The sequence below is a fragment of the Equus quagga genome, chromosome 12, assembly GCF_021613505.1.
Source record: "Equus quagga isolate Etosha38 chromosome 12, UCLA_HA_Equagga_1.0, whole genome shotgun sequence".
Taxonomy (NCBI): Eukaryota; Metazoa; Chordata; class Mammalia; order Perissodactyla; family Equidae; genus Equus; species Equus quagga.
The window spans coordinates 2,558,047-2,582,722 of record NC_060278.1 but is presented as its reverse complement, the minus strand read 5'-3'; the positions used below and the strand labels follow the sequence as shown (position 1 = coordinate 2,582,722).

At 42.0% G+C, this 24,676-nt stretch overlaps 1 protein-coding gene across 19 annotated transcripts in view; it reads right to left on the bottom strand.

Annotated features, from left to right (window-relative positions):
* The window catches only part of PARD3 (par-3 family cell polarity regulator), a 518,486-nt gene that overhangs the window by 169,276 nt on the left and 324,534 nt on the right, over positions 1–24,676 (bottom strand). For all 19 annotated transcript variants that reach the window (XM_046679514.1, XM_046679504.1, XM_046679509.1 and 16 more), the window contains one exon: positions 15,415–15,646. In XM_046679514.1, the coding sequence (XP_046535470.1) occupies positions 15,415–15,646 (232 nt within the window). The remainder of the gene's footprint in view (positions 1–15,414; positions 15,647–24,676) is intronic.

Here is a 24,676-nt window from a genome sequence, read left to right as displayed (position 1 = left end):
CATATAATTCTACGCTTTTCTGAGAAATATATTTCCAGAAAAAAATCTAGTTGAATTATCTCTGAATGCAACAATGACTATAAAGTGCATAATACACAGAATGATTCATGATATTAAAAATGCATGTAAAAATAATAAAAAGGTTTTAAAAAATGGTGCATATAGGCAGAACACAGCCAGGAACCCTTCAGAAAAGGCCAACACACTCAAACAATGGGCATGCTCAATAGGGCAATTTCAATAGTCTATATAAAGCATTCATAGTTTGAATATATCCAAAACTGTATATCCCCTTGGATAGAACATAAAAGATGAAAAGTGTTGCCTTGAAAAACAAAGATATCTGCAAATGGCAGTTTATTCCACTTTTTTGAAGCCATGGGAATGGAAGCTCTCATAAGTCTCAGGAAAATAGGCCCTGGGAAAACAAAGTCTGAAAATGTATGTAAGTATAGAGTAAAGACTCTGGACTATGTGTTATAATGGTTAAATGTCACAATATTAAAAAAAAACAAAGAAGGGAGGGCTTTCAAAAGAAGGTAATTTTAAAGCTGGCACTTTGATGAAACAAGCTATTTAACTGACCTCATGTTTTGTAAACATGAGAGAAAATTGGAAGGAAGATACTATTGTAATTTAGAGAAGCTGATGCCATCAGGGTGCACACTGCTCTGGTCATGTGCTCAGCAGAACCCCAGCCGCCAACACAGAAGAGAAAAGAGAAACAGAGAGAGGGGATGACAGACTCTCACCGCTGAAGGTAAGAAGTGATCCCAAAGTCAACAAAACCCATCGATGTTTATTTTTCCTCCAAGTCATATTTTGGTAGTAATTTATGTCTTAAAAAAATTAATTCCTCATATTCTAATTTCTACAATCCTTTGAGAAAATCTGCAATTGGGATTAATATGCCACTTAAAATGTCATTTCTATTACTCGAAAATATGGAAACCTGGCACAAGTTTTTCTGTTTGTGGAGAGACTGTTGGCAAAAAAGAGCTTTGCTTCCTAAAGCAGGGATTAACATATGACATCCTAACTTGGAACAAGCACCAGCACCAGGAGATTCTGTCCGTCATGGATCATACAGAAACAGTAACGTATAGCACGTAACAATGGGTGACCATTCAACATCCGTCCAGTAACATTTACTGACGTTAGTAATTCCCATGCAGCCAAGGCCAGGAGTACTTTTGACCCCTCAGCAGAAACGCTGTTGACCACATGCTTCTAATTACTAACAAAAACCCACACTCTTGCCTTGGCTTTGATGGCCATAATATTCTGGTTTTCCTCCTCTCTCTGCAGCAGCCCCTCCTTCGTCACCAACATCTCCTTCCACCACTCCACTCCCACCCTGAGCTGCCCCCAATGTGGGAAGGGTCCTCAGAACTCAGGCCTCCGCCTGCTCTCCCTCCTTGCACACACACTTCCCAGACAGCCCTCCCCCAACACAGCCATGGCTTCAAGCATCACCTCCCATGTCTCCGACTTCCAAATCTCTACATTGCCAGCCCCTTCCCCGCAGCTGCCCCCCCAGTCACCTCCCACTTGGAACATCACAGACAAGTAAAAGTCAGACGCAACATGTCACGTTTCCTCCAGACAGGATCCTCCTCCAGCGTTCTCTCGTCAGTGTGTGCCTATCCTCCCAGTTGATCAGGCCAAAATCGTGGGAATTATTTCTTACTATATGCTCTCTTTCATTTTTTGCATCTGAACAAATAACCAAGTCTCCTAGATTCCTCCTGAAAAATAGATATTGTATCTCGTCGCCACGGTCACCACCATCTCTGGCCACGATTTTTACCACAGCTATTTTTACCAATAGAGTTCCTGGTGTTCACTCTGGTTCAGCCCTTCAGTTCACTCTACACACTGTGGTTATATAACCTTTTAATTTTCTGAAAAATGTACATTTTATCAAGCCGTTCTCTTGAATGGCCTCCTGGTGTCCTTAGGATAAGGTCCAAACTCATCCTGGGTCCCTTATAAGAGGCCTCCCTGCCCCCACACCTCCAGGCTCCCCTTCACAAACCTGGAAAATTCCCACTATCTAAACAGTATTTTTCAAATTGTGTGCTGCAACTCATTAAAGATGTAAAACTGATTTGGTGAGACTCACCTGGCATTTTTTTTAAATGAACTACAGATTAATAAGTAACAACTACAGCAGCCAACGTTTCCATAGTGCATTTGTACAGGAAGGGTTCTAAAGTGTTCCATTATTTACTAAATCCTTCCAGCTTCGAAACTACCCTGTGAGGTGGGTACCATTATTATCCATACTTTACAACTGAGAAAAGTAAGCACAGAGAGCTTAAGTAACTTGCCCCAAACACAAGGCCGCCGGGATTTGGACGTCAGCCCTCACCCACTCTCCTCTGCTGCCTCTCAGCAACCTGCACCGGAGCTCAGCACACAGAGGAAGGGCAAGTATCATTTTGTGAAACGTTTGTCTGCATTATTTGTGTCCATATGTGTACAGTGGGCTGCAAGGTGGAATGCATTTCTTACTGCAGATCATAGCAAAAGAGCTTGAATTGCACTGATACAAAATATTGCTTTTCCCCAAAAGCTCCTTCAGATAGAGCCCTCATAACATCTTGTGGGTCTCAGCTTTAATGCCATCTTCAGGAGGGAGGCTGACTCGGACTCCTAGTCTGGGCTAGGCCACTTGCCGTAGGCTCCCACGACCATTCCCACAGCCCGTTTCTCAAGTGCCATGTAGCGGGACCTAACTCCTAAGGGCCTGTCTTCTCTCAGTTACACCCACCACTAAATCCCTCACTCCCAGCATCATGCCTAGCATAAAGTACCTCCAGTAAATATTTGTTGGATGTATGAATTAATGGTTTTACCTCACAATTACCAGAAGATCATATACACTCCATAACCAGACTTGAAAAAAATCTACCTGCTCATCGTTAGAAACAATTTTTGCCAGGTGAGTGTTTTACCAGGATTTCTTTCACCACCCAGGTGATTCTTCACGGAAGGCATGTAGAGGCATAGACCTACTGTGCTGACTCACACAACACGACTGCTGACAGGGGGAGAGGAGCAGACTTGACATGGGAGGAGAATGGAGCTGTTCCTGGAGAAGGAATCAGGGCCAGAAGCCCACGCTCAGCCCCTCACCAGGGAACCGGCCTTCCCTGCCAGAAGCACCTCTCCAGGGAACACTCTCCCTCAGGCTACACTGCACAAGCTGTAGATTTCTTTGGCTCCAGGTCCACAGCTCTCACCCGTCAATTTGCAAAGGAGCAGTGAAGGTTAATCTCTGTAGGGCGCTCATCAGTAAGTGCTGAAATCGGATTGCCCATCCGGAGCTCACTGCTCATTTGTACTTACCCGAGTGTTGAGACACAACACACCAAGTCTATTTCAGGGCAATCGCCTTTCCCCCGTGTGCCCACGACAACTCAGGTGTGCAGCAGAGAGCGCCACGCATCAATGACTGTCTCTGCGCTCTGTGCGCTAAGTGCCATCAGGCAACTGCCTGTGCTGTGCTCTAGAAGGACACCAACAGAAATGTCCCGTCCTGTCAGAGTACCTATCTACACTCGATCTAAGGTTTACTTGCTTAAAACTGTGCCAGAATCAACCAGTACTGACATAAATTAAGCAGATGCTACCATTTTCTCAATTAAAAAATGTTTTTAGCACTATATTCTAAAAGGGGACAAAATTAAAAAGGAGAGAAACCTGAAATTCTAGGAATTGAAAAGTAAACTTGAGATGTTTTCCCTAACACCTAAAATCAGTGATAAAAGCAGGAACTAGGTAAGAAGCAATTTCCCTACAAGCAGAGGTGGAAATTTACCTAGGCCAGGTTGGGGGGTCCCAGATGGACGCAATGGGCAGAGGAGGCCGAGAGGCAGGCGACCCCAAGCCTGAACAGTCTCCCAAAGGCAGGACCCTAAGAGCTGAGCCGTGTCTCTGAGGCACATGCAAGGGTCAGGCAAACTTGCTGATCTGGAGGCGCTGACAGGGTGGCGGCTAAAGTGAGAAGACGACGTGGGCGACACAGAGGATCAGTAGAGAAAGAGAAGACTGTGAACTTATTCTGAGGAAAAGAAGAATGGCCTCATGGTTATCTTAATGGGGAAAATAAAGAAGCAGGAGTGGTGGGGCAAGGTCTGAGGTACAAGAAGGTTTGTAGAAAGGGAGGGGAAAACGAGGCATAAAAACAGGAAAGGAGTCAGCATTTATAGGACTACTTGGCCATCTTGAAAGCAAAGAGCAAGAGGAAAGTCAGCCTTGTTTAATCATCCTCATTGGTGTTCCTGATACACTATAGACGGATGTGAGAATCAGTTGTGGGGAAGGGGATGTGGCAGCTGGTAATTTTTTAACTAAAAATTAAATTAATTAAAAAAATTCCTGAGTCCTTAAGAATTATTTTGGGGACAGAAAGGACCATAGACGGAGAAAGCTACAGAAATTAAACAGGGACAAAAAATGAAAAGTCAGGTTCAAAAGATACTAACTCCCCATTCCCAGCGAGCAACAAGGATGTGCATTTGTTCATATCACACAGCAGCAGTCCACATCACATGGTTAACTCCACAGCAACCTTGGCTCCCGGGCAGGTCTGGGGGCAGGTGAACACACCGGGAGAGGCTAAGAAAGCTCCATCGGTCCAGCAGAGTGGGGAGGGACATGGCCTTAGAGGCAGACCAGTGTTCTGAACCCAGAGGTAGATTCACTGTGGCTCTGCCACATGACCACAGTGTGACCTTGGTAATTAGTTTTCCTCTCCAAACCCTTGTGTTTAGTTTCTTCACCCATAAAATGGGGCTAAAAAGAGCACCCACCTTATAGGGTTATTATGAGGATTAAATGGGTTATTAAAAATATGGTTCTTGGCAGACTGTTCCCCAGTACCAACATTCAATGAACACTAGCTGCTAGCGTAGCACTAGTGGAAGTCTGCTACATGAGGGATGCTTTTCTCCCTAGGGAAGTCATAAGGACCAGCATATTACTCAATAAAATCAGAAACGTGGGCTCAGAAGTGCTCATGGATAGCCCTCGAAGTAAGCTGGAGGAGCAGACATGGAGAAGCCTTAATGCAGAAAGTAGGGATATTCTGCAGCTAATCTGTGTTAGTTCAGTTCAGTTCAAAGTCTCTGTTTCTTCGTGTGGACAGAGAATGTAAAGTTGTTCCTTTATTTTCTTTTTTGAAAGGCTGGAATTGTTACATAACCAAAGAGAGAGAAACAGTATTTTCAATATAGAAGAAATGTAAGTTATAAGCATTATAGATTTTATGGAAGGAGAAACTAAGGAGATGAGGTCAAGGCACACCTCACTGAAGAATCAGGATGATTCCAGCCTCAGAAGCAGGCCGGGCCCCAGGTGCTCAGCGAGCGTCCACACCAGGCTGTGGGAAGAAAGAGAAAGCTCCGGAGCGCCACCTGTGGGTGAGGCAGTCTGTGAGCCGCCAGGCGTGGCCTTCAGAGGGCAGGAGGCGTCTCCCCAGCTCGAGTCTGCAGCAGCCACTCACAAAGCCTGCGGGGAGTGAGACCAAGGCTCTGATTTCTCTTAGGGACAGAATCTTAGCCATCTGGAGCCTGACATTTTGAGGCTTAGGAAGACACTAAACAGGGCAATTTTAACATTTACTCCTTGCTTGAATCCATGACCCGTCAACTGCAAACCCCAGCCCGAAGGTTGGGGACTGCCCACCGTGGAGGATTTAATTTGGAAATCATGTCATCTTTTTTGCAAGTCTGATGTAATAGGAAATACGTAAATCATTTACGGCTACTAAGAGCAGAGAAAATGGTAACTTCCACGACAAAGCAAAGAACAAGCTGTAAATCCACGGAGCGTGAAAAGGCCTGTTCTCCAGGGCCCATCCCCTCAGTCACAGGCAGACTCTGGCAGTGACGTCACCTTCCAGAAATGGGAACAAACACTAGCACTGTCCTGGTGTGATCGCCTGTCATAACTTGCAAAACTACCCCAGGTAGAAATTCCTCACATACACAGTCACTACTGACTCTAGAAATTTTTATTTATTTATTCATTCATTCAACAAACATTTATCATCTTAGTCTGGATTTCACCAGAAGCAGATCCTGAGATAAGGATTTGGGACAGCGGTTTAATGGAAGCTGCTGGAATACTGGTGGAGAAGCAGAGATGTGATAGAGGGAAGGAAAGGCAGCCTGGAAAGAGTGCTCTCAAGCCTGTTACCACGGTGGGCAAGGAGAGCTCAATCCCGCAGGCAAACTCTGGGAGCGGGGAGAAGGGACTGCAGGGCCTCTCGGCCTGTGACGTGCACCGGGGGCTCGAGGGCTATTAAACTGCAGATTCCGATGTCAGTAGGTCTGGGTGGGGCCTGCGATTCTGCATTTCTGACAGGCTCCCAGGTCCTGCCACGCTCCCGGTCCGGGACCACATTTTCAGGGCTAAGGGTACAGACTTAGCCCTGAGTGTTCTACCCAAGGGCCATGGGGACTGGAGTACTTTCACACTGGCTTTCTCAGCTTGTAGGCTGAAGGCTGCTCTGAGGAGGCGTTATTCCAAGATACTTCTGGCAGTTCTCACAGAGAAGCAGGGCTTCCTTCCAAGGCTTCAGAGAGGCCTCAGGCACAGAAGCAGAGACTGGCCACTGGAAGTGGGGGGATGCACTGAAAGGACAGGGGCAAGCCGGCATCTGCTACAGGTACTGGGCACTGACTGTGCACCAGGCAGTCTGCTAGAGACACGGCAGGGAGAAAAGGGTTAGCTGCATGCCACTGTCAATTTATTATTAAGCCAAGTGAAACAGATCACACCTTAGCTGGCAGTAAGTGCAAAGCAGAAAAATAATGCCCAAAAGGGGGATAGGAGCTCTCACGGTGGGAGGGAGCACAGTGTGCAACGCTGGACAGTCCCCGTGAAAGACTGATGCTTAATAAGGATGACAAAGCTGCAAGAGTGACCCCACCGGTGGGTATCTAAGCAAAGGTTATTCCAGTTAGAAGGATGAGCAAAGACAAAGGCTCTAGCGGACCCAGCAGCTCAGGGAAGAGAGGCGAGTGCAGCCAGAGTGAAGTCAGCAAAGGAAAGAGCAGAAGGAATGGTGGGCGTGGGGGGAGGGCAGGGTGCAAATCCTGCAGGTCCAGCAGGTGACTCTAAGGATTTCGGTTTTCCTTCTGAGTGACTTGCAAGGCTACTGGGGGTTGAATAGAGGAGAGAAATAACGTGTCGTCCAGCTCTGGGGTTAAGAATACAGTGTAGGGAAGGAGGGTGGAAGCAGGGAGAGTAGGCGGAGGACTATTGCCAAAACCCAGGAGAGAAGATGTGGGTCTGAAAGGTACCAGGTTAGAGACGTGCGCTAAAAACAGATCAAATGGGCTTTTGCTTTTGTGCATTAACAAACTGAATGTGGAGTGTAAGGAAAACACAAGAGTCAAGGATTACTCCAAGGTTTTGGATCTAACCACTGAAAGCACAGAGCTGCCATTATTTGAGAAGGAGAAGACAGAGGAGCAGTTCTGGGCAAAAGATCCTGAACTGAGTGGGGAGCATGTGAAGTCTCGGATGCCTGGTTGACCTTCGTGTGAAGAAGAGGGTAGGACCTACAAATCTAGAGTTCCAAGTAGATGCCCAGGCAGGAGATGTAAATTTGGGAGTCACCTGCACACAGACTATACTTGGAGCCCCAGGGCTCTGCTTCCTAAGAACACAAAGATTCTGTGTTACTGAAAAGGGAAAAGAGAGGGGACTAAGGACTGAGCTTGGGGCGCTCCACTCTCAGGGACGGAACAAGGCACAGAATCCGCAATGGAGTGGGCAGAGAGGAGGGAGGAGACCCTCGTGAGGGCGATCTCAAAGAAGAGCAGAATCAACGTGCCAAAGGCTCCTGGCAGACCAAGGCGCGGCTAACAACGTAGCAGAGAAGACTCACCGCTGAGGAGGCCATGGGTGACCTAGATGAGAGCAGGCTGTGGAGCCAAGGGGCATGAAGGCTCTGTTGAAGGGAGGTGAAGAGAGAACAGGAACATGGAGACAGCAAATACCAATTTATCAAAGGGCTTGCTATGATGAACAGGAGAGAAATGAGGTAGTAGTTGGAAGGGAAGGGAAGACAGACTTTTCTCTAAAATGCAGGAAATAACAGGTAGCACAGGACAAAGGGAGTGATCTAGGAGAGAAGGCAATCACGACGAGCGGGAGAGAGGAGACAGACTTGCTGAAGCCCTGTCCCGGAATAGGCAAGAGAGGGTCAGAACAGCTTCAGTGGCTTGGCCTTAGCTTACAGCATGGGTGGCTCTTCCACCCTAAAAAAATGTAAGCAGAAAGGTTAACAAGAGACATGGTTATTTCACTCTGATATGAAATTTAATCCAATTCTAGTCTTTTGTTTCTAAATTGGCTATTATTAAACATAGGTCAGAAGAAAGCCATCCAACAGTCAATTATGTAAGAGGTCACTTCCCCAGTGAATTCTTTAAAAGACTGTTTGAAAGGATCAAACAATTACCTTTACATAATAATACGCGCTTGCTAAAACTACATTTGGGAACAACATGTACTTGATCCATTATATTTAATGTAAAAGACATACAGCCCCTAATGGTAACAAATAAAAACATTTAGAAGGAATGTTTCCACTGTATGTTGTGGGAAATGTCATTAGCTGAGACTGTCTTCTCGAAGGTTTTTCAGTGGTGTGATAGTATTTATTTACCCTGTGTGATTAGAGAGTGAATAGTCACTAGCCTTCAATTTTCACATCAATTGCAGAAAAAAAAGATTCCATTTTCTATACAGTCTAGAAATGAAATTGACTTAGCATCTCAGAACTGTCAAAAATTTCTTTTACGAAAAGGTCTGCTTTACAGAAACTATCAAGCAGGTGTCATCCTTGACACTTGCATTCTACATGCGCCGAGGGTCTGGGGAAAAGACGTCAGACAAGGTCTCAGAAAGGCCTGGCCGTCATGCCTCGTGCCTCCTCCGGCTTGCTTCGCAGGCAGCTTCAGTGCTGTCGATGTCAGAGGTTCTCTATTCAAAACTGCTAACAAGGAAAAGAAGAATTCTCCAGGAATATGCTCTCAGCTACCCGAGAACTTGCCTTTGCTAACAGGTCAGTCTGACACTTATTTTTCTGCGTTGAAAACAGGAACCTCTGTCTCCATTCAAATTAAAAGAAGCATATATTAAGTACTTTGGATTTACAAATTTGGAATTTATTCCAAGGAAACCTCTGAGTACACATACTTATAAAACAGAGCTCTTCTCTGTCCAGGCGACAAACAAGATTATGTAAAATCGCTCTTTCCAAGTTCTTTCTTTTTCACTACGAAGTATCACTCCTGTGTTTCATGTTGATGGGCACAGTTTTCCACACATTTATTTTAACTGCATTCCCTAATCTCCAGCAGGTTTCACAGGATGCCATTTAATTTTGCCAACATGAAACTGGTCGCATTAATCCACAGGGCAATTAGGCCCGAGTCATAAAAAACCACAAGCCTGCTATTCATGACATGAACACACACACTGTTACGTGTGCCTCCTTCCTACAACACAGGTAAGGGCTTTCGCTCAGCAGGGGTGGGGGCGAGCGTGGGACTATAGGCTGCTCCCAAGTCAAAGCGGACTTTAACCTTCTCATAGGCACGCAATTCCAGAATAGCCTTTATTAAATGCTTTCTTCTTCATCATCATTTATTTTTAAGGAGGATGTAATTCTAACATTCTCAGGAAACAGAGCTAACTATATACCACCTTTGTCTGACATCCTGAAGGGCTATGAAGAATGAAGAGACTGTGAATTCAGGTACCTGCACTAGCATTCAGATCTGGGATTACAGCACTTGGCCAGGCAGACTCTTTGGAGAAACAGTTTTATAAAACAATGTGTGCTCTCACTCCCTGTGGCCTCAGCAAACCTTGAGTTTACTATCTGCCTACTTTTTGCACTAGAAGAACTTGCTGTTTCAACCATCCCTGAGCACAAAATATTTATCTTCCTAACTCCCCACTTTTTGTCTAAACTGCGCAACCCATGAAGGGACTAAATTTTGCCCCAAAGTCCCTTTCAAATTGGTCCATTTGGTCATTAATTGATGGGTGACTATCCCAACCCACACACCTCACTGCTCTGGGACTGTCAACCCCCCACCTGCCTGTGTCCCCAGCCACCGTGTTACACAGCAAAACCCAGCTGGTACTCTACATAATCTTGAAAGCACTGATTCTAACACATGATTGGTGTGCGCTGATGATTTCTGAATACGCCAGCAGCTAGGACTATGGTTTTCCACTATGAAAAGGGACAAAAAAAATGATAGGAAAAAACACTTCTCTGCCTTTTCAAAGCAGTAACTCAAACCCCCAAGCTTAAAAGCAAGATCAAAAAGTTCCAAATCGATTAATATGGAAGTTACTAAACCATCGAAACTGCTGATGTCGTAAACAAAATTTGTCAACAGCCACTAAGAAGTCATTAAAAGTAAATTTATTGTTTGTTTTAAAAAACAACTGTGCAATATGTGCTTCTCAAGACATTTTTGAATCTGGTTTGTTGTTCATCTCTTCTCAGGCTTCAGTTTGGCAAGGCTAAACGAGAAACACGGTACAGACACACGGTTAGTAAGGACACGTAAGGGAAGCAACAATAACTTGTGTTTGTTATTCTCTCAAAAGCCTAAATGGCGTAATCCAAACTACAACATTAAGCTTTAAAATCTGATCATGTTCATTGTGTTCTGAAAACTCTTATATTCTAAAAAGGGAAAGACAGCAGTGTATCTGATTTCAACCAAACAAGGTTTCAAACTAAATTATCTATTTCCTCTTACAGAACTGAATAAAACAATGCTGCAGGGACCCAGGGAATTGCTTTAAATGTAATTGGAGGATTCAATTTTAATGGTAACACTGCAACATCACTTTTGCTTTAGCTTTCCACAGTGATAGGCTCTCGGCTATCACATACGGACCACGGCCCAGAACAAATCTGAGACGTGCACAATAAGGTCACTTCTACGAACCCTCCATGTTCGAGGGCATACAATTCTGTATCACTCAAACAATAGCAATTCTAATTTTTCAGGCAAAGCAATATCAAATTGCACTTACCCAGGGCTGGAAATAAGGGAATACATAATTTTAAATGCTTAAGATCTGAGGATATTGTCTGAAATAAAGGATTTTATTATCTTGTTTATTTCAATTTGGAGAATGAAATTAAGGCAAAAACATTTTGCTTAATAATGCTGTTGCTTTCCTTTAAAAAATGAACACATTTACAACATTAAACAACAGGTCTCTCTCCTTCTAAAGTAGAGACTCAGTTCCCTCTTACTCAACAATTTCATGTAATTGCAGAACTCTCAGGAACAGTTATGGGGTTCAATCTGAATAGCCACGCGTCTGAGAACCAAACATCCGCAAAGACGTGGCGTTTCAGCCCCTCCCTCTGCTTGCACTCTGCACACAGAGTGGTCACACTAACAAGTCACGGTCACCTGCTCCACGAGCACACACAGGCTTCTCAGCTACAAAGCCATTTTAATTAAGCCAAGAGGGGCTGTTTATGTGCAAAAGAAGAGGCAGCGCGTACAAGGGGAAATTCATGCCAACATGAAACACTCCACATTTCCTATCTGATTCCGTATAGATTTAAACTTGTGATTTAAAACCTGCATTGAGGCAGCTTTTGCACTTCATATACTTCATAATTTATAAACAGAAGAGGGATTCATGTGACTCAATTTCTTTCCTAGAGCTATTGATCAATAATTAAATCATTTTGTAACTTCTATTCAATATGTGAAATAGAAAACCATGTCATCTGTGGATACCAACGAATGAAAATACCTGCTAAATGTGCCATGATTTCCTCTGGTACGGTTTTAAAACTACGGTCCATCTACTTGGCCCTCAAGAAATTTAACCAAAAATCACAGATAACCTATAAGACTAGAAATTGTGTGTGTGTGTGTGTGTGTGTGTGTGTGTGTGTGGCAGGGAGATGGTGGGAAGCCTGTGAGCCTGTTTTTGAAGGCAAATATTACTTACTTCTTCAAGCAACTAAAAAGAAAAAGCTCATATGCCTGGAAAGCTAGACACTCACTATCTAATGTCCCTTACCCTTAGCCTTTCTGTTATCTGAACCAAAAAACAGAAACAAAACCATAACAACACACACACACAAACACACACACCCCTCTGCTTTGTACTTCAGGCCTGCGTTAGGCAAGCATGCTTGAAATCTCCTTACACATTGTTCTGAGGAATATCTAAGCATGCACACGTTTTGATTACGCTATTTAAAAGCAACGCTGTCAAGGAAATCACATCTTATTCTCTTTAAAAGAACAAAGAGAAAGGAAGAGACCACTTTTAAAATCTTACTATTTTCCTCTATGTTACTAGAAAAAACAAAATATAAAAGAATCAGCCTGAGACTTTATTAGTCTCAAATAATCTAGTAGGTACGGAAGGTAGTTAAAAAATGTTTTGAATAACCTAACAACGCTTTAAGAGTCTTCTCAAACACTAAGGACATATAATAATGGTGTGAAGGAAAGATTAAGAGCCAATAGTCAATAAAACAAAAACCTTATTTTATGTTTAATAAACTATCCTCATTTCCAAGGAGAATTTGGCAAGCTTCAACCGTTTCCCACAGGACTGGAGCAGTAGTTTGTCATCAGACAGAAGACAGCCATGTTCAAGAGAACAAGATATAGCAACTCTGCATAAGATATATTTATGGGGGCCGGCCTGGTGGCACAGTAGTTAAGTGCTCACGTTCTGCTTCGGTGGCCCGGGGTGTGCTAGTTCAGATCCCGGGTGCAGACATGGTACCGCTTGGCAAGCCATGCTGTGGCAGGCGTCCCACATATAAAGTAGAGGAAGATGAGCACGGATGTTAGCTCAGGGCAGTCTTCCTCAGTGAAAAGAGGAAGATTGGCAGCAGAAGTTAGCTCAGGGCTAATCTTCCTCAAAAAAAAAAAAAAAGATATACTTATGTCCTCCGTGTGGTGGTGTGTTGCTTTCCTAGGAGTAAAAGCTCTCTTTTGTGGAATTCATGCACTCCCACGGTGTGCGTGCTCCCCCTACAGCTGATGTCACTGAGGGCAGAGCTGGAAAAACTGCTGTAGCAGGCCAGTGTACAGCGTCAGCATCACGCCAATACCATCAGCGGAAATAACCTCAAAGGCAGAGGTCACAGTAAAATGTAATATAATCATTAGGAAGTGATGAATTTTGAGTATTAATTATCTTTGATTTTTATAGGACTTATTTAATTTTTAATAATGACTCTGTTTAACAACCAGTTGGCAAAATTTCTAGAAATTGAACAACTGGCTCTCACAAGCCAACGTGGGCTGACTCTAGCAAACCGTTGATGCCATGTACCCAGAAAAGTGTGGTCATTTGTGATGTTAATAGTTACTCTTAAACACTGGGAGAACAGGAGCTTAGTTTTTAGGAAAAAACCTTCAGCTACTGCACCTAAACATAGAAGTTGATTTTCAAGAATACACAGGCTTTGGAAGTTATAAATGCATCAACTTCTTTATCACAAATCTGGCTTTCACTACAAGTTATAGGTAGTAATCTATAGAATTGGATCTAGAGAAAACATCATAGAGTGTTTTATAGGACTTTCAGCAAAAAGGGGGGTGGGTTGGGCTGCATTTCAAGGTTCCTTTGAAACAATATATATTTCTTCATGCCCCGCCCCCCACTCACCACTCCTCTGGCCTCCAAAAGAATAATTCTACCATAAGCCCTCTCTTCTTCTGGTGTCCCAAGTTCCAGCAAAAACAATTTATAACTAAAATAACGGATAATTTATAAACAAACTAGAAGTTTATTTTCCATTCTATAAGAAGAACAGAAAACTATATCTATCAGATAAATGTTAGCTAATGAACAGAAACTAAGAAGCCCTCAGCTTCAATAAGACTGCATGAGAGCCCCTGGGGGGAGACTGCACTACAAGGCGGATGCGCAAGGCTCAGAGGAGGCTGCCTCCCATTTCATGTGTTCTAATTTAGAGAAGACCGTTGTACACATTTCTTACATTTTAATTGATGGGCAACAGTCTCATTTCTGTCCATCATGTAGGTGCCGGTTTATGAGCTGTCAGTTTGCATACATGGAATGAAAAGCCCCATGACCAACACAGAAACTGAAATAAAGTGGCAGTTAGAGCAATTTCATCCCATAACTGTCCTTGGACATGGAGCATGATGAAGAGAGATGATCTGACTGAAAATGCGTTCAAAAGGAGCAGTAGATAAACAAGAAAAACACTAATGCAGAACTATGAAAATCCCAAGGTCCGGAAGCATTGGAGATGGAAATCCAACCATATTTAAATTAAAGCTGATGCTGCTGACAGGCCAGGCTTTGTGTTATCTGGTCCACGCTTACTTCCTCCATGCACTTGACTTTATCAGACATCTACAGAACACATCTGTTATGTTGTATAGCCTGAAGGCTGGGCCATGAGTCCTCGACTTTGAGGCTTGACTTCTCTATAACTCCCTGAGTTATTGAGGTCAACCTCAGGATCATAAATCAAGAAATTCTATGAAAATAAAAACTCTTGTTCACATTTTGCAATTAAAAAAAGTTAAAAGGAAGGGATTCATAATGCGGGATAATAACTTTTGGAAGAGTCAAGTGGCTATGCTGTATGTTTTCCATTTTAAACCATCATCTTGATATGTTTAGGGGTTTAATTTATGGAACAATCAAGCATTCTTTATATTTAACATTAAATACCTGAATATTATAAATCACTTTAGATGAACATTTACGGGAGAGTTTCAGTGCAACTTCTGAACAACTTGTCACTTTTATTGTATAGCAATGATTTGTAAAAAATGATATGCTAAGTAATCCTAGAATATAATTTAGGGACACAAAAACAACTGTCAGGAAACAGCCCGAGACTACGTTTAATGAAATCTTTACAGACTGAAGCAATAAGTATTAAATTAATCAACACAGCTTAATTGAAGCTCTATTTGTAACATTTTTTATTAGACTTGTTATTAATGAACCTTTAAATGCTACCACTAACTTGAGCTCTACGTTAAATTTAAATAATGAACCATTGTTCACACACACAAAAGAACACACACTGCTTTAATGGTCCTTTGTCTCTTTTACCTTCACACCCAGCAGGAGAGACTGCTCCCCCTTCTTTCCACACTTATTTACATGGTTGGCAAGATAGTACCTTTAAGGCTGCTAAAATGGTCTCAAATAAGTCACGTAAAATCATGAAGTAAGCAAAAACACAGGAGCTAAGACTGAAAATTAAAAAGAATTTCGGTTGACCTCAAAGATAACGTTTTCAAATCTGTGCTTTGAGTCATTTTTGTTAACCTGACACTCAGCTGTGCTTAGGGCTGAGGGTTTGGGGTGGTGGCGACTTACCTGAACATGTCTCCCAAACCCTTGAGCATTCCCTTCTTGGCTTTCATTTTCTCCTTCTCCTTCTCTCTCTCTTTCTTCTTCTCTTTTCCAGTTTTATCCTTTCTCCTCTCAGTCTTATCACCTTTCTCTTGGTTTCCATTCATTTGTCTCTCCAGAGAGTGCGAAGGCTGGTCACTCGCTGTGGATACAGACTCTCTCCCTGATCTTGAACTTTCTTCTGTGTCTTCTTCCACTTGGAAGGAAAAAAAAAAAGATAAGAATATAGTGAACCAAAGGAGCAAACAGAAGGAGGCCAAAATATTTGTGAGGATTTTACTCTCCCATATTTTCTACTACGGTAAGGCCCTGCCGTCAACATGGATTGCAATACTGCTTACTGTGGAGTAGAATTAGAATGGAACATGTGATGTGGGTGTTTACTATGCACATGTGCATCCCTATGCGAAGATGATGTGCCAGCAGTAAGAGAGAAGCAGCTTCCTGTCTGGATGCTGATTCACTCATGGTAATACCCTCCTTGACACAGAGCAGGCATTGCTGGGGGTCCTCAGACAGCGCAGACCCCTAAGGGGCCTGTGTGCTATATTTGCAAAATGAAAAGAAAACAAGCAGCCCCTTCCCAAGCACCTGCTTTCCACTTGGGTAAGGATAACGTTGGGTCCACCCCGGCCCCTCGTTAATTTGTTAAACTGCATCATTTCACTAGTAAAACACCAATGTCAGCATGAGGACTTCTTTTCTCAGGCTCCCACATAGGTCCATTTGTAATTTCTGCACATAGAAGCCTGGGTCTTCACACCCTCTAACTTTTCCTTACATTGTCGTTACATAAGGCCAACATCATAAGCAAATGCTACTGTATGCTCTAATCCAAAATAATTTTGCATGTCCATCCACACAATGGCAGGTGAAAGAGGTGGATGGAGCCATGAAAATGTGTTAATCAATAAGCTCGCACTCCTCTAAACTTTGCAGATAAAAGGAATACTTAGTAATGACAATATTCTGTCCTTTGAACCAACACCTAGTGAGCATATGGTGCAAGGGAACTTCAATACCCCCAACTTCTTCTATTTGAAAGAAGGACAAGTAACTAGAGTAAGTTTGCACCTACCGAAAGAATTTTAAGAATTTCTATATTAAGAAAGAAACAAAAGATGCATGTATTAATAGCCATTCTCATAAACCTTTTCTGAGATTGGTTGCCTAAGGTTTTCTTCCAAATATAAGAATTATTGGGGCTTCAGGTTACCCCTTGAATTCTAAGGTTATTTTTTTTTCTGCGTCAACAAATAAAGTATGAATCAGCGTTTGGGAGCTTTTTCTAACACAGAACCAAACAGAAGAGTTAAGCCTCTTCCAATCTTTCACAAAGAACTGACCTCTAAATCAAGTTAATATAGCTTCAAGTGAAATTCAGTCTTGCCTCTGCACCAGCAAGGGGCACTTGCGTTAGCATACACAGTATCAAGAGTATAATAAGACCAGCTAAGACAATCTCCATATCTTAGTGTTCTGCTATAAACCCTCACGAATCTGAGAAGAGACTACCAAATGATGGTGTGAGCGCAGCCAAGTGATACAGTTTTTTAAAAAATGCCAGCTATTTAGCATAATACAAAAAAAAGTGTAGAATTCTTTTTGTTGACACATTTGGTTAAAAACATGAGCCAATATATTTCCCATCCCAGCAGGTCACACCCTAGGAATTGCCAAAGAATAAAAATGTCACCATGTCTAAATCCAGAAAGTACTTTGGAGGTCATTTAGACCAAAGTGTTCTATTTCTTGATGAAACAGAGGTTCGGGCCAGCCCACTCTCAGTCTGGGGCTCTTCCTACTGTTATATTCTGTACACTTGTACTTGAGCAAGACCGGCATGCATTTCTTTGATCAACTCTGTTTGTGATTGCTCAATTCCCCGCTTCACACAGCACGTATTTGGGTAATCTATCACCCAGTCACTACACAGCCTGCCCAGAAGATAATTCCAGCAGCCAGCATTGCATTTCAGAAACCTAGTGTCAATCCTGTGTGGTCATTTAACGCTGTGACTTGTGGTTCATATTGATGAGATCACGCGAGAAGCTGGGTCAAATGTGCACAGTGACTCTAGGATTGGCTGGCAACCACATAAATGACTTTAGAAAGGTTGGCCTGCCTCCGTACTGGGTTATCTAATTGTGAGCCATTCTCGTCCTCTAAGGGACATGGTAGCTTTTAAAAATTTTGCTTCTTTTCCTCTCTGTCAATGAATATATAAATAGAAATTGTACAGGTTTATTAGAGGAAGCCAGTTACAACTTTTAGATGGGCATTGCTAGCGCAAATCCATAGCCTTAAAATTAAGGCTGTCATTTTTTGTGGTCTACACAGAGCAGGGAAAGAATATCCTGGCCTACTAGCCCAATGGCTTGCTAATTACGCGTAGACTTTTCGAATGAGAGCTCCCCAAGAGAATATAAATATAGCTTAAGCAGGGTTGCAGTATCTTGTCTAATACCCTTCAACACGGCTATGCTCCATCTGATCGCAAACCACTGCTTCAACCCTGTGGGAAATGAGTATGGCCTTGACTTTGAGATAATCGACCAAATCCTTATAAAAGAACTCTCCCAAGTTTTCAGGAGCTAAAAAACCTAGATCCGTTGGTATATTCAAGCTAGATAAATGGATGCTAATGAATTTTCTAGAATTCCCACAAGCAAGACTCTTTTTACCTATACTTCCATAGCTCTATGTACAAACTGCTACTATTGCACTTGTCATACATTGTGATTACATGTCTGTCTCCCCTTCTGTAAAACGATTGCTGGGCAGACAGCAGCTGCTCATAAATGCGAGTTTAAATGAAAGACTACTGGTAAACCTGACTCAGGATTTTATCCCAACCAACCAAACTTTTATCCAGTCTCTGGGTATTACCATTCTTCTGGCTTCAGAACAATGCCTACTCTTCTCTAATTAAGCTTGACAAAACTAGCCACACCCAACGACCTGAAACCCAGGAATGTCCACTGCACTTGGTTGAGCTCTAGTCAGTTTCTGGTCTATTTATATGCTATTATTGTTAGTGCCATACGTATCATCTAATGGATTTTACAACCCTCGACAATGTCTGAAACTATAAACAAAAAAATGAGCTCAATAAATGTAAATGACTTAGTCTTCCTCAGCAGCCATTATCATAAATCATGAATGGAACGATCAGAAGCAATTCTGCTAGTCTTCTGCCTAATAGCTTTGGCAGAAGTACAAGGGGCATATGTCTGCTCTTGGCTCAGTAACAGGGGAAAGGCAGTGCCTTCACGACTAACTATATGCTCAAGTCACGTTTGTTGCCAATTCTTTTCCTATTCACAATAATTTTCTGGTGTATGTAATACAACTTATTTTCTAAATTGGGTGAAACAGAAAATTAGTATTAAATCATTTATTAATTTTGGGTTTTATAACCTCATTTTAGAAAATCAAAAATCCTAGCTCAGTTTCCTGCCCCAAGCAAGTGGACTGTTTTAAAAAGATACTTGCACATTTGAGAATTCTTTATGTTTATTCTGAACATTCTAATCTAGATAATACAGTATCACAGAAACTCTTCCGGGGGTGCACTGATTTAACTAATCCCCTTCAATGCCAACTAATTAAAAATATTTAGCAATATGTAGCTTCATATGTACAAACATAAGATGTTCTTTTAGAGTATCACATTATAGATGCTTAAAACTCTCAAACTATTTGATAAAGAAAATAAGCATCTCTCACTTTACCCTGTTCCTATGCAGAATTACTGTGGTTTTAAAAGTTTAAATAAATTGGTTAAACATGCTTAATTTTAAAATATGTATATATTCAAGGTCACTGATATACTAGTCAGACTTTTTTAAGTTTTAAAACCAATCTTCGTACAGTTGGTTTTATGTACCTTTATAATAAGGTACATAAAATATTTTCATTCCTTTAAACCAAGGAAATTTTAAAAGATATTAACAGTTTTTCAAACGACAGAAGTCCTGGTAATATAGTAGCAGTAAATGGCTCGATCCATTGTGTTCATACAGTAAATTACAATGCAAGAGCTAATCATAAACCTACATTTAGATAATTTACTATTTAAATGCTCCATAAATTTTACATTTTTTCTCTTTAATTTTGCTCGTCTTTACAGATTATTTGCTTTCCTTTTGCAGATAGCCCACACAAAGAAAGATGATTATCTCCTTCCAAACAAATAGAAATGTCTATTTTTGACTAACATTTCTGCCTGTTTTAACCTGTTCTATACACTGAATCTCAGCTACTTTCCCATGTGATCACCTATAACAGACTTTCAAGTTTCTCTTTTTTAAGAAGGTATAACACGAAGCTGCTTATTTCTCTTTAATGCGGCATAGTCATTCCACAATTAAGACATACCTAATTACCATGTTTTCAACAGATGCAAATGTAGCTCAATTAAAATTCTAGTCCATGTTACAAATTAAGCTACTCGATTCTGCAAGGTATCATATTAGGACTGGGTCACAAAGAAGTCTGGGAAAGACTGGGCACATATATGTTAATGATCATGGGGAAAATGACTTCAGGTTTCAATTCAAACTCAAAGTTCTATGACTTCCGCCATAAATAAATACTTCTACCAAGTCGCCACAAACATTTTACTCTCAAAAGCTGTCAAAAGTTGACTCTAAGCCATGTAGTCATTGGAGTCTTTTTTTTTCCATTGAGAAGAGATGCTACTGTTGATACTGCAATGATCTCTGTTGGTTGCTTATCCAAAACCTCTCTCTCTCTTTCTTCTTCCTAATGGAGCTCTGATTGTGGTCAGGAATGCAATCTAGCTCCAAGGGGCAAATTCAACATGAGGTTTACACCAACCTATGGGTACCATGCCCCTGTTGACTTATTAGTTCAGTGTTCTCAGTCCAAGAACGGCCCCATCAGCTTGAATGGACATAGTCCATGGTGAGCTTGGGGAACTGGCTCACTCCCTTCTGTCAGATATGAACAAGACAGAAAAAGGCCTCTGAGCCCTTGCAGTTACCCTCCGGATAAGCTGAATTGTGGACAGTGCAGCAGAAGGGGCAGAAAGATGCTGGGTCTTTGATAACACTACTAGTCTGTGGAATCAATAATCCGTGAAGCTTCCCCACTCTAGAATGCAGGTATATAAAACAGTGTATTCCTTATGGTTTGAGCTGGTTTGAGTTGGACTTTCCATTAAATGCAGCTGAAAGAATGCTAATAGGTACATTGCAGCAATCGACCTTTAGAGGAGCCTTGGAGCATCCACAGTGCCATTATCACAAACGTTAGATCTAGCAGTTCACTCATTCTAGCTAGCTTTGACAATTCGACTAGAATTAAATCTTCTCAGACTTTTTACTAGAGTTAAATGAATTGTTCAATAGGTATAAACAGAGAAATACAAAACAAAAATGATAATATTACCTCTTATTCACCAATAAACAAGTACTCTCCTCTGAGGGCACAGCCCAAAGAAGCAATATTAAATATTTGTGGAGTGAATGACAGAATGATTGAACAAAAAGCCAATCATATGAAAAACTATCCTTTATTGCTCTTTATTTATAAAGAACTACCTCAATGTGAGAAACACCTAATGATAGAAACACATGTTCTTGAGTAATTTACAATTTACTTTGGAGACAAAGGATTAAACAATAATTGTACGCAGGATGAGGCAGTCTGCAGAATCTATCTTCCTAAAACAAAACTTAAAATGGGAAAGTTAAAACAAGACATTAGTAACGTAAAATTTCAGCAGCCTTAGCAAATCCACTGACCACGGCCAGCTTCCATGAGGACAGGACTCTCGGGCATGGCAAAGTCCTCTGGAGGACTTGAGAACTTTGGGGACATAAATATTATTTTTGTTTCTTATTTTAGTTGAATAGTTTTGACTTTGAAAAAAGAAGAAAGGTGTAGGAAATGAACAGCTAGTGACACAGATGGTGTCGAATAACAGGATCTGCTTCTCTGGACCCTGACTTTTAACATCAGAATGATGAGCTCTTGGCAATGGAAAACTTAGTTTTTTTGGAACACTTAAAAAAAAATCCCACACATACAGAGCTGGCATGAAACAGGAAGAATTAAGAAGCTTTTATCCTATTTGTGGGGTGGGAATAATAAGGGATATGATGAAGAACCGAGAGTGTGATCGTGAAAGGAGAAAAGGAGATGAAAGAGGCAGGTGACATCTTTCTGTGGTACTGCAGAAGGGGTTTCAGCACCTGGAGGAAAGTTCAAATACATGATTCCTAAGACACTCTGCTCTAAAAGATTTATTTCATTAAAAAAAGAAAAAAGCGGCTGGCCCGATGACACAGAGGTCAAATGCGCATGTTCCACTTCAGCGGCCTGGGGTTCCCCGGTTCGGATCCCAGGTGCGGACATGGCGCTGCTTGGCACGCCATGCTGTGGTAGGCGTCCCACATATAAAGTAGAGGAAGATGGGCATGGATGTGAGCTCAGGGCCAGTCTTCCCCAGCAAAAAGAGGAGGATTGGCAGCAGTTAGCTCAGGGCTAATCTTCCTCAAAAAAAAAAAAAAAGAAAAAAAACCCTCTCAGTTTATGTTGGGGTGAGGAGTGGGTGGAGAACAAAAACAATAAGATCACTCTTCCAAAGAGTTTAAGACTTATTGCCAAACACCATTCTTCACTTCTGCCTTACATTCAAAACTTCTCTTTAATGCATCCCTCAAAATGAAACAGGTGAAATGCTCCTGAAGATAATGGTAGCATGTCACCTCCATTACCCCTCCTCTCCCAAGACAATGCTGCAGAACAAGCACAATGAGGGTCGCACCCTCAATTTTCTGAACCGTGCAAATTTGCTTTCGGTGTCCAATTGATTTTTACATTCAAATGATAGCCCTCAAAGGATACTGTTTCCTGTTTATGGGGACAATGCGAAGCTGAAGGTTTTCCTTTCAACAGACTAAATGGACTGGTTGTAGAATCGAAACAGAACTCATAAACCATGCTGTTGGAATTGGCACTAAAACTTTTTTAATCAAGGAGTGAGCTTGGTGGCAAAAATATTTTAACAATATACCAAATATTATTTATAGTGTCAAAAAAAGAAATTCCAGGCCACTGTTCTCTTTTAAATGGAAAAACAAAAATAATATTAAAATGTGCACATGTAATAAATACTGAGGGGCCAGCTCTGTGGCCGAGTGGTTAAGTTCGCGCGCTCTGCTGCAGCGGCCCAGGGTTTGGATCCTGGGCACGGGCATGGCACCGCTCGTCAGGCCATGTTGAGGCGCCATCCCACATCCCACAACTAGAAGGACCTGCAAATAAGATATACAACTATGTACCGGGGGGGGGGGGGTGCGGTTTGGGAGATAAAGCAGAAAGAAAAAAAAAGATTGGCAACAGTTGTTAGCCCAGGTGCCAATCCTTAAAAAAAGGAAGATTGGCAACAGTTGTTAGCCCAGGTGCCAATCTATAAAAATATAAATAAATACATAAATTGGGGCTGGCCCCATGGCCGAGTGGTTAAGTTCTCGCGCTCCGCTGCAGGCGGACCAGTGTTTCATCAGTTCGAATCCTGGGCGCAGACATGGCACTGCTCATCAAACCACGCTGAGGCAGCGTCCCACATACCACAACTAGAAGGACCCACAACGAAGAATGTACAACTATGTGCCGAGGGGCTTTGGGGAGAAAAAAAAAAAAAAGGAAAAAAAAAATCTTTAAAAAAATAAATAAATACTGAAAGGTTGCAACGCTCTCTTTTGCTATTTTTTGAGAAATCAAAATGACTATCCCCCAAAAGCCAGTGTTCTTAACTCGCATGCCATATACTCCATTTTGGGGGATCCACAAAAATTTACTGATGTGGGTTAAAAAGATATTTTACATTAAAAAATCTCAAATATATTCTATGTAATCAATTCAGGCTTTAGGAAGTCAAGGGAAAACTAATTTGCTTGGGGAAACGTTTGCTGAAGAAGGAAGTCAAAGAGGAAGGAAAAGGACAGTCTAACATACACACGGGAGGGTAGTGGGAAAGTCTGGGGCCAGTGAGAAGACACACCTCACGGAGACTGCCTGGTCTGGGCAAGAACGGGTGCAGAAGCTTGGGGACTGCGAGGACAGAAACGTGATTACAGAGCTTACTCAGCAAGTCTAGAGACAACAGGACCAGTTAGGAGATCCTAACAGTAACTTCAGATACTAAACAAGGAGGATTTGGGCTAGATTGGACAGAAGGAGTGGAATTATGAGATTTCATGGGGAAAAATTAAGAAAGCTTGGTGATAAAGTTGTTACACAGTGAGATGATGATTCTAAGTTTCTGAGCCTGGAATCGCTAATGAGAAAAGTCACATCATCATCATCCATCTTTATGTATGAGAAGCTAAGTGTGTAAACGCAGTTCCTTCCTTCGCTCTGGCACTGCCAAGCATCATTACTCACCCGGATTATTGCATTACTGTCATACACCTGATCTTCTTGCTACCAACACTGCTACTTACCATCTCATTCCCGGTAACCCATCCTCTATCCTAGGGTCCCAACAATCATATTCGTTTACCTGAAATTCTTCAAATGCCCTTTAAGGTCCTTAGTGTAAAATGCGGATCATTTAAACAAGGCTGGGTGTGATTTGTTCTCTGCCTTCATCTTCAATCTCATTCCTCACTAACCTCTCACCTGCGCCACAACCATGAAAGAACTACGGCAGCCCAGAGATGGTCCCCACTCCATACGTTCCTTATTTTCCCTGTGCACTCAGGTGAAGACCACTCAAGCAACGGCACTCATCTCAGACAATACCTCTTCTGGGAAGCCTTCTCCCCACATCTCTCCTTCCACTCTAATCCCACGTAGGCTGAGTGGGTACCCCACCCTTTGGTGCCATGGTAACCTGTACGCTATAATGGCCCTCAACCACACTGCTTCTCAAGTGTCAGTTTATCCCCTAACCTCTCAGCAACTTGCAGCCTACATCTCAGATTTGAGGTGCCACAATTAAGGTAGTTTTAGTGTAATGGGCTTTCCCATGTGGAAGTTTAATATTCTAGAAAAGTCTAGAAAAACATTCTGTGAATTGGAAGATAAGCATTCTATGATTCAGTTCCTACGTATGACCTTGTTCAACTGTTTAAATACTTTTTCCTTCTTAAAAAAAAGGTTAAAATGAGGATTCTACAATTCAAATACTTCAGACGTGACTTTTCATCGTAGTTTTGGCTTAAGTTACTTTTCACCTAGAAAAAAGATG